Source organism: Varroa destructor, unplaced genomic scaffold (assembly GCF_002443255.2).
Source record: "Varroa destructor unplaced genomic scaffold, Vdes_3.0 BEIS01000004.1, whole genome shotgun sequence".
Lineage (NCBI taxonomy): Eukaryota > Metazoa > Arthropoda > Arachnida > Mesostigmata > Varroidae > Varroa > Varroa destructor.
The window spans coordinates 51,645,725-51,656,084 of record NW_019211457.1 but is presented as its reverse complement, the minus strand read 5'-3'; the positions used below and the strand labels follow the sequence as shown (position 1 = coordinate 51,656,084).

The following is a 10,360-nucleotide window of genomic DNA, read 5'->3' as shown; positions in this document are numbered from 1 at the left end:
TATTATTTTACGATTAATAGATGTCTGAATGTTTTTAATAGTTATCAAAGTGATTCAAAACAGGATCACAATATTTGTCATTACATTCTACAAACACTACGCTGACTGTATCACTGCCCTTAACCGGAACGGTATTTTTTTGTTCATCACCTAAAACAATTAGATGTGACTATGATTTTTACTTGTTTAACAGAGACGATATTTATGATTCACGCAACGCAAACCTGCATCGCATCTTTTACTCAATAGAAGTATTATTTATGCATTGTAAAAAGAAATATGAACGAATGGTCGCTTGTAAATGTTGAGAGAAAATCTCTCGGATGAAAAGCCGGAAGCCAGATATACGATGCCGAAGTGTCACCGTATACAACTGGAAACAATTGAAATCGTACGCGCTCTAACACGTCACACCGCCAAAATTTCCTCAGAGATGGAGTTTTCAATTTTCCTCGTCTAGTAGAGATCAATGTGTTCTGCAAACACCAGATATTTTCTTAATGCTTGCGGAAGTGGGAGCTGTGCCAGACTCTTCTGTAGGGGCCATTTAATTTGCTTCCTCAATGAAAGTCTCGCAAGTTTTTTAAGTGGTAAAACATTTTTGGAGGCATGAGAGAGAAAATCTTCAATGGGCGAAAGTTCCGGAGGTACAGGTGGGGGAGGTGGTTCAAGGCCAGGTCCCAGATCATAACCCGCATCAACGAGTAGATGAACAAGATCAAGGCTCCCTTTTTTGCGAGCCACACGGAGTACGTCAATGTTTTTGCACGCGAATGCATGTCCAGCGTTCGGGTTACACCTACAAAACGCAAAAATAAATATAAAAAATATAAACAAAGTTATTTAGAACAAGAAGAAAAAGATACCCAGGCCTTATAAAACAAAAAAAAAGAGTTCAAGAGTGTTCTAAAGAGAAAGGATATGTCCGGGATAACATTAATTAAAAGGAGCCAATACAAACCCGAATGCAACAAGAAGCATGGCGAATTTAAGTTTTCCGGTAATGACAGCACAGAAGAGAGGTGTCTCTCCCTGAACGTAAGTTTCAGTGTTAAGAGCGCTGAAGTTCAACTCCGCAAGAAGACGAAGAAATCTACGGAATAACGCCAGATCGAATGGCTCCGTCAAACTCCGCACCAAACAGTGCAACAGGGTTTCGCCTGAAGGAGAAGTGAAGATTGAAACTTATTACAAATCGTGAAGTACATTGGCAATGATGATTGCTAATCATTTCTGTGCTATGGGGTGGTTCTAGGATATCGGGGTTGCTTCATTATGTAACTGGTGTCATGAAACTTAACCGGCGAGCGCCAGCTTACTTGATAACGCCTACTTTTCCAATAAATAACCTTTGCTTCTCAGATTTAATCTACTACAGGTTTATATTGTTTCTACACTTCATCTAGTTTAACGGTAACGTTTGCATGAAGCACACGCAAAGAAACACGAGGTTTAATTATACAACTGATTATTATACTGCTATTACTGGCTTACCGACGATGTTTCTTGATGTGAGATCCGCGCCATGAAGAACTAGGCTACGAAAGATGTCCAATTGTTTTTCTCTTACTGCAATCAATTGAGGAGTATCCCCCACAAAATTACGTGCAAGAGGTAAGGGTATGTATGGTAGGAGAGCCTTCACCTGGAAAGTGATACGTAATGTACCGTAGACAAACGCAAAAAATAAAATTGTTAAGGCAACTCGTACAAGGCCCTCTCACATAATGCGTACAGCACTTCGATGAGTATAGCAACATTGTTGAAAGTAGGACAGATACAAAAAAAATTACGATAATCACCACAAGCACTCATTGTGTAAATATGATCAACATATCCACACAAGAATCCAAATATTAGCCCATTTCCACTTTCTGCTTTTGCCTTTACTTCAGTGTTATTGTACGACGGCAGGTATTTACCAAGGTCGGGTTGTGATGCAATATGGCAGTTTGTAAAAGGCCGTCAGAAGGACTGATACGAGCCCCTGCTTCAAGTAGTAGTGCAACGAGTTCGACGTCGTTCGCCCAAACCGCGGCTACCAGCGGGCTTTCGCCATGAATTTCTTTTGCGTTGACGTTCGCCCCGTGGCAGATTAACAACCGAATCGTTTCAAGTCGCTTCGAGTCATTTTTATTCTGTTGCATGGCCAACATGAGAGGTGTGCGCTCCGAACTGTCCAGCGCATCCATAGCAGCGCCAGCGCCCAAAAGAGCGGCACATATTTCGACATAGCCGTACGAAGCAGCCATGTGTAAAGGAGTTTGCTTCTCACTGTAAAACAAAAATCAATTAGTATGCAAGAAACATACCAAGAATTGAGCTGACTATTTTACAAAGAAAAGTTGTCTTTCACGAAGCCGACTATGAAATATAAATATATTACAAAGAAGCAGAATATGATTGGCACTTACACCGATTTTGCATTCAGTCTAGCACCACTTTTAATCAAAAACTTGACGTTCTCCAGTCGACCACGGAACACACTTATATGTAGTGGGCTCAATCCAACGGCGTCTGAAGAATTTACAAACGCGCCTGGAACAAATTTAAGTTCGATCATCTAAAGATTCTTTTCTTATATATATTTCTGAATATGGGTCGTCTTCAGGCTATCTTAAAAATGATGTTCGTGACTCCTTAAATAAAACCATAAACAGTGATAAATCGTCATTTAAGCACAATGCACTACGTTTAAGGTTCTTTTATTTGGATATTCTTTCTGGAAGCACTGGATTAAATATGGAAAACTGAAAGCCTCAACTAACTAGATGCTTGGATATTATACTTCTAGGGTATTCATGAATCGTGCACGAACAGAGAGTGGTATGGAGAGTAACGTTTGGTTGCCAGAAGCGCAAAATAGCATTGTAACAATGCTCAACAAAGTTCGTAATCTATCCACTACCATTGTCAATAAGTAGCTTAAGGATGTCTAGGCGTTCCAGTTGGGCAGCGTAATGTAGAGGAGCACGGTCGAAGAAGTCATGTCGATTGACATCAACTCGGAGCCGCGAGCGACCTTCAACTGATGCTGAGTAACATGATGACGTATCGAGTTGCGAACAAAACTGGTCGAGCCCTCGTGGTGAACGTAGTAAAAACGACGATGATGCAACGGTTAGATGACGAGCCGGAGGATCGACCTGCCGAACCCCTGCTGATCCGCAAGCTTCGGAAGCAGATGCACTAGATGGGACCCTTCCAGTGCTGTGTAGTCTTTTCCCATTAATACGACGATGCTGCATGGCATGAACGAAGGCGATAATTAAAGTCAATAGGTTACACATATTTCATATGTGAAAAGCATATGACGTATGCTTGTAAAATACATTGGGATTTTTTCTATAAACTCTGCCCTTTGTATGAAGCACTAAGGAGTCATTATTACGCTGTTCTTTCGTTCAATATTCCACTCGATAAACCACTGCTTTTGAATCGTTGCTTGCCTGCCGTTGTATTAACGCTATTATACTTCAGGTAAAATGTATTGCATGCAAGTGATTCTTTTGTCTGATTTTTATTTCAACTTATTTTGCGGTCAATGGTAGGCAAGCATAAAAAACAAGTAAACGCTTCTTATAGGGTAGAGCTTATTAAAGATTGTAACAGGGTAGGTTACATACCGTGGCGGGTGAACTAGGTAAACTTCGAGCAGTACGGGGTTGATTGTCAACATTTTCTCCATTGGGAATTTCTAAACAGAGTCGCACAAGGAAAACATCTCCTGATGAGACTGCGAGGCCCAGTACTGTTTGACCAGATGATGTTAATGAGTTAACGATATAAGCTGGGGAAGCTGCTTGTTGGAGGACCGCAGCAAACGCTTTTGAATCGCGATTAGCTAGTGCCGACGAGGCCAGCTCAACCTCAATGCCACATGCTGTTGACTTGCCTGCCGCAAGCGCCATGTATGGACCGATAAGCAGATACACACAAGCATATTCTGTAAGCTATCTTGGCGGATCTTCAACTTGTTGTGCCTGAAATTCACAGATAGTGTTGAGTTGAGCAATACTGCCATCATCATGAATACTCACTACTTATTTTTTCAATAGATAGTTTTTTGCTACATCCCTTTCGATGTACTTTGTTCAGATACCCGTACCATCCTTGCATTGTTGATTCGAATTTTTTATTTTGACCACGTATGAATAAATGCACAGGTATTACCTAACTGTTTCCGCAAAACGGGATATTTTAAGATTATCTGATTAAGTTGAAGTAGACTAGAAGGTGGACGAAAAAAAACAAAGGAACTAAACTAATGAATACGAACTCCTACGCTTAACAAACAAACACGGGTTACAGTTTCGATTACGTGCTACGTTTTAACTCAATATTGGCTCATAAAGGAAAATATTGCACTAAGATGAGTTAACGCAAACTACTAATTTGCGTAGCATACATTTTTTTCTAAGAACGAAAAAAATAACTATTTGTGGTTATTATTTCGCATTCGACTGATGAACATGGTGCATTGTATGAACAAAAAGTAAATTATAGCTACTCCAAACTAAGTGTGTTTTCCGGTTCGTTATTTTCGCAGCAGGTATCTTGAAAGCCGATTTTTATGAAGTCGTTAGCTCAACTTTTTTTGAGATGTGATGTGCCTCCCGGTTAGTAGTACACCATCACTAAAAGTAATATACGTTCGCCTGTTTTTAGAGATTTTTAGAAAAAGTATTTCATTTATAAATATCTTTGGTTAAAGCAGAAATTTGTTGCAGATACACGTTCACAAATATCATCATAGGGAATGACGTATGACAGGTTGGAACAGCTGCCCGTAAGTAATTACACAAACATGCCCGAGAAGGGAAATGCAGAAATCAGAGCGCTCCGTCTCTTTCTTTAGGGTTCGGATCTGATTTTGCTGCGCATACGAGACTTTTGTTAATCATTACACCGTATTTGCCTATGGAGCACTACATATGTGATTAACTTCCAGAATGCATAATATAAGTTCGGAGCTGTACGTAACACTTCACTACGCATGGAACATACTGCAGGCACGTACTCCACAGCACGCACTTTGCCACAGCGCAAGCCTCAGACCTATGGCGAGTCGAATTCAAAAGATCTATTTGAATGATGCTGATGATCTTGACTGGACTTCACATTCGCGCATAGGCGATTTGCCACAAAACATCTGGAGCGATCCTAAATAGCATAACAACCAGTTATTACAATTTTTATTTGATAAAGATGGCCTGCAATTTATTTTTGTAAATGAAAAATAAATTGCAGGTCGCTTATTTGACGTGAGAAAGAGTACTTTTTATTAAGCTCCATTCTTTGTCAGCGATTTTAGACAGCCTCAATTTTCTATTAATCGAGAATGTTAGCGACATGAGGCTTGAAAAGGGAACGTGTTTATAAGAAAAGTGTTAACAGGAGACGAAATACCACCTTACATATTGTCTGCTACTCATACCTTTAGTGCCCCTAAACATGATGGCACAATAAATGTATAAGCTGCACGCGACCATGGAGCTGTTTTATGAAATTAAAAATAACTGGATGCTCAATAGTCTCATCTATTAGATCTACCAGATCTGTTGTCATACCAAACTGTTAGAACAGGGACTATGTACAACAGAGCTCGTATATTACATATGCATTCATATGTAATATGGACAGTACATGTTTTTCTTACTATAAAATAGTATTTAAAAAATACATGTTTTTCAAGTACTTCTCACTATTAATTCTTAAACTAAGACAGACCGTTCGTAATAAATAGTGATTATTTCTCAAATGATGCCTTAATCATATCGCTATAACATATGGATAAATCAAAATAGGTAGTCCGGAATTTATTGCGTGGCATTCGTATATTTTATACAATAAATGATCTAAAACGATGGGTTATAATGAACCTGTTGATCTTAAGGTCATCATTTTAAATTACAGTTTTGACAATTATTGAAAACACTTATATCTGAATACAAAGTTATTGCTGTTAAACATGGATGCGATTAGGACTGTCATACGTCTTTCCCTATTGTGCGCTTGGAAGACAATAAGCTTTTTAAGTAGCCCCTTTGAACGATAAATCGCGCTCAAATCATCACAGTTGTTCTAGTCGCACGTGAATAACGATACGCGTACAAATCATATTGGTAAGTTTAGTCAATGGGCTTGTAACCGATGCTTGCTAACGTAATTGAATCAGGCGATGATGCGAGGGTGACTTTGGCGGAGCCCTTGATTCGTTCTAACGATTTTCTTTGACACAAACCTCGCACTGCCATTGCTTCCATGAAAAGATCTTAGCCGCAATCTCCAACGTTCCCTTGGGACCAACTCCGTATGCGGTAAACTCCGACATGATCTGCGTGACGCACTCTTTGCTCTGGCGAAATACTATGTACACGGTACTTCCTGAAGCGATCCGGTATCGTCACATTAACTTCAGGTTGACTATTGATGAATTTGACTAGATACAAAGATAGACTTAGGTCAGTAGAGTAAGCGTAGGTTCCAGATTAAATCAGTATTTTAAGTAAAACGTTTCTCTAAGCTCGTGGTCGAGTTTGGCTGCGTAACTTTCTAGTAACAAGGTGCAAAGACTCACACATACATAATTGTGTATTCGAGGTTTCTCGTATACTCAAAATATGTTTGAATTGTTTTTTGCATACGCAGTTGTTAGTTGTTTACATAGTGGTATTTTTTTTGTTTTACATACATGAAATGTGTTCCTTTCGACGTAAATCTTTCAAACAAGTCTCACCGGACCAAATCTGAGAAAAGAATGTACGATAATATGCTGTGTCGAAACCCATCAATAAATATGTAACGATTGCCCTCTGATAGCATTCCGTAAGAAAAAGAGAACCGAGTAACTTCGCTGTCAGAAATCCAACGTACGACGACGCCCGAACGACGAAAAAATCCACACATTCTAATCCAGAATCATAACTCCCTCCGATCAGTTTGTAGTTCTTGGCTTTTATCGATTTTAGTGGTTTTGTTGCGGACTGACAAAAGGAGTCAGCCATTGCATTAAATAAGCTGACTGTTTGAACCCACCTGTTGAGAATCCAAATGTTTGACATATAGTAACCATCACAACAGTTGACTTGCTATCCAAATCACTTATAGTAACATCACGAACATACCAGTAGGTATAACGCGCCGCTTAACTAACTTTTGAGTTCGATGTGTTAAATTAGAGATGTTAAAATGACCTATCAAAGGTTAAAAAAGTACTACAAGGTCCATGCAATTTAAATCTAATTTGAATGGAATGAATATGTTGATTTCGGGTGACTGCCTGGTAATTTTTCGAAAACATTTATGACGCCGTAATTACTCAGTACAGGGAAGATAGCTACACGAAGCAAATTTTTGATTTTAAAAATACTTGACGGGGATACGTGTTCTTCATTGAATGTACGTACGAAATGTGTTTCAGCGAGCCGAAGCACAAGAATTAGCAGCTCAACGCTGCAGACTAACTGTTCACTGACCTTACTTGCCATCTGAGGCCTTCAGTTAGCTCCCTATGAGGACCTTTATGTTGCTTGGAGGCATTGTATCTCTAATCTTGAAAACATGTGACTACATTCAACAGCATTGTTTAGCAATGAAGCTATATTAAAAACAAACACAGATATCCTTCAAATAGGCTGATAGGTTCATAAAAACTATTTATTAAGTACACACATTAAATTTCACATTGCTATTATCATTGCGGTCCTTGTTCCCGCTTTGCCTCTTTGCTCAATTTGGCAATAAGTTTTGATATCGAGTGCCTTTTATAGGCGATAGCATCGGCGCTTACCTGCAACGAATTAAATTACGTACGAATTAAACATTTTTAGTAGTAAGTTTATTCAAGTAGTTCAAATTCTTAAAACGTATGTCTTTTAAACTCATCTGGATAAAGTTAGAATGCTATATGGTACCCGTTGTACTGACATTGTTGGCATGACAAGCTAGTTTAGTATCTTAAATCAACTATCAATTACAAAACAAAACAATGCGTTACCAAGCAGCTGTTTTGACTTTCACTAAAGTATATTGGTAATTAAAATGCTTGACAAGCGAAAATGAGCATTCACAGCTCAGTCCAACCTGAAGGAAGGCCTTCTCAATTAGGGGAACACCCTTTGCAAACAGATCACACGCAATTTCAGCAAACTCTAACACGTACAGACCACAGTCATTAGAGTTCCGCTGCGATGCGCAGCGAAGTTCCGTTATTGGCAGCTTTTTGCCAAAAAGTGCTCTGGAGAGTAGTCCACCGACGAGATAAGAGTCTTCTGAGTTTCGTGACGAGGATGAATCCAAATGAAAGAACGCTCCTCTGTGGTATATAAGCAGCGACCAATGCGTGCCGCCTGTGCTAGAAATACTACAATCGTTAATCGGTAGCACAATAAGCTTTTTCGATTTGAGATGGCTGAACATGCGTTCAATGTCTGCGGTAGTCAGGCTCTTGATCAACTGAACAACTTCAGCTGCAAGCAGAGCAACCTCATTAAGGTCGTTGTATGTTTTAGTTTCAAGGTACTGCAGATAAAATGATATGACATTGTCGTTAAGCCAGCCGCCCTTGCTAAGTGTTGCAACGTCAGATTCACGTAGAAGCGTATCTTGAAACGAAAGAACTGCTGGGCCTTCCGAAGACATTGTAGCCAATCGTATGATTGTTGAAGGATTAATGGTATGAAACTTGAGTAACGATTTCTCGGTGATTATTTCCACACCCTTAACGCACAACGCCGCTTTCTTAGGAACCTGAGCCACTCAGTGCCAAGATAGTGTCTGTGTCAACAGGTACGAAACATATCTTTCTCGGTTCATCGTTCGTTGTAAGTAGATCCTCAAAAAGTAGATGCTAAGTTTTTCCTAAGAGACAAACACAATTGCGCGCCGTTTGATGCTTTGCTGTCGTACAATTTCGCATAACTTTACGTTTTACTTTAATAGGAGCTTTCCTGCCGGAAGTGATTTGGCTCAGTACATAGTAAGCACGATCTTTCTAAACTCGATTTTTCTTGATTTTAACGAGAACTTGTTATACTCTAAATATTCTATCATCCTGCTCTCTCTGTTCCTCTGTCAGGCGAATTCCAAGTATACTCTGGCGAGTAAGTTCCGTGCCTTCAGCTAGCAACCGAACGCTCCGCCAGTTAGCATAATCGACGGAGGCATCTGTGTGATCTGTCATCTAGGCGGTTACATGAACAACTTAAAACACAACACTGAGAACAAACCGCGTCAATGTCGTGGTATCAACTTCAACCAGCGACACGCTTCGATTCTATGACCGGTGATGTGATGTGATATTTACCCGCGCTTTATTGATTGATACCCCACTACCGGATGAACATATAAATGTGGCAAACGGGTGCTGAGCGTTCTTGTTTGTCTGAGATTCAATCGTGACCAGGGGATACAAAAATGAGTGCACCTCTGCCGGGAGAAAAGAATAAAGTTGACAGTGGTAACGTGACTACACTGGGTCGGCGCCTATTTCATTGGGGGCCACTGGTGGCTTTGGGGATTATCAAGTTTGTTTTTTTTACGTGTATCTACCTCACGTCGTGGTGGTTTCCTCCATATGAATCTATTGGGGGCACCGTCAATCATGTCATGTATATGATAGCTGTCGGGCTTATTCTGTATAATTTCCTTTGCTCAGTTGGTACCGGCGGCGGGTTCGTGCCTAAGGGATGGAAGCCGGTAAGTAACAAAGGTTCTCAAGGGGGCGGGGGTCTCTAAAATGTGGTACGTTCTCTTGCGGAGAACATGGAGGTAAACTCGACTATATATAAATATGTCCTCCCAATTATTTGATAAAACAGATATGTTATCAAAATAAATAAAGTGGGATAGGAAACAGAGCATATGAATGTGCTATATATTGATAAGGGGGAGACCGTTCATAATCTGATGAAAAATCATTATTCACCCTTCGGTTACCTAGAATATTTGCTTTGAATTGCCACTGAATAAATTTGAAAAAAAAACTCTGAATTAAATATTCACTACGAATTTTTAAAGACAATTTCATGGTTTGCACAGATTACTGAGGATATAACTTACAGAGAATATCGTTTCCTCGTATTTTGTTTTTCGGTCAACAAAAAGTTAGCTTCGTCCAGTAGGCGTTCTTATTTAATGCACTACATATAAACGAGCATTTGTTAGTCCCCTCGTTAACCATTAAAAAAATGCTATTAGTCCAAAACGCATTTTTGCATTACCAAACTTCCGTATGTATGGTTCATGCATAACATGCAAATTATTACCTTCAACGCAGACGCGAACTAAATTAAGGATATTATTGTTTTTTTTTTCGTTGTATTCTTCTAAGAGTATGTGGATTTATAGTATATATATA

At 39.5% G+C, this 10,360-nt stretch overlaps 3 protein-coding genes across 10 annotated transcripts in view; 1 reads left to right on the top strand and 2 right to left on the bottom strand.

The window, feature by feature from the left end:
• Window positions 1-6: 6 nt before the first annotated feature.
• LOC111250151 (uncharacterized) lies at window positions 7-5,119 on the bottom strand. 7 transcript variants are annotated; one of them, XM_022804931.2, is made up of 8 exons: window positions 5,008-5,119; window positions 3,627-3,983; window positions 2,909-3,242; window positions 2,415-2,538; window positions 1,923-2,274; window positions 1,495-1,645; window positions 962-1,160; window positions 7-799 (listed from the first exon to the last, which is right to left on the bottom strand). In XM_022804931.2, exons 2-8 carry the CDS (start codon window positions 3,909-3,911, stop codon window positions 457-459), a joined length of 1,788 nt encoding a protein of 595 aa, XP_022660666.1. In that variant the 5' UTR covers window positions 3,912-3,983; window positions 5,008-5,119; the 3' UTR covers window positions 7-456. The 7 variants fall into 7 exon arrangements, with proteins under 7 accessions (XP_022660666.1, XP_086843658.1, XP_022660662.1 ...); XM_086987532.1 differs by having other exon boundaries at window positions 5,021-5,107; XM_022804927.2 differs by having other exon boundaries at window positions 4,511-5,072.
• Window positions 5,120-7,622: 2,503 nt separating this feature from the next.
• Window positions 7,623-9,105, bottom strand: LOC111249677 (sentrin-specific protease 8-like). Its single transcript, XM_022803873.2, has 2 exons — window positions 8,086-9,105; window positions 7,623-7,792 (listed from the first exon to the last, which is right to left on the bottom strand). The coding sequence occupies exons 1-2, from the start codon at window positions 8,641-8,643 to the stop codon at window positions 7,697-7,699; spliced, it is 654 nt and encodes a 217-aa protein (XP_022659608.1). The 5' UTR covers window positions 8,644-9,105; the 3' UTR covers window positions 7,623-7,696.
• Window positions 9,106-9,181: 76 nt separating this feature from the next.
• Window positions 9,182-10,360, top strand: part of LOC111249676 (palmitoyltransferase ZDHHC6-like) — a 12,978-nt gene continuing 11,799 nt past the window's right edge. Inside the window, exon 1 of one of the 2 annotated variants that reach the window (XR_015326461.1) lies at window positions 9,182-9,699. Coding sequence is in view for 1 of the 2 variants with exons in the window: in XM_022803870.2 (XP_022659605.1) it covers window positions 9,418-9,699 (282 nt within the window). In the remaining variant the exon portion in view is untranslated. The remainder of the gene's footprint in view (window positions 9,700-10,360) is intronic. The other variant, XM_022803870.2, reaches the window with a different exon arrangement.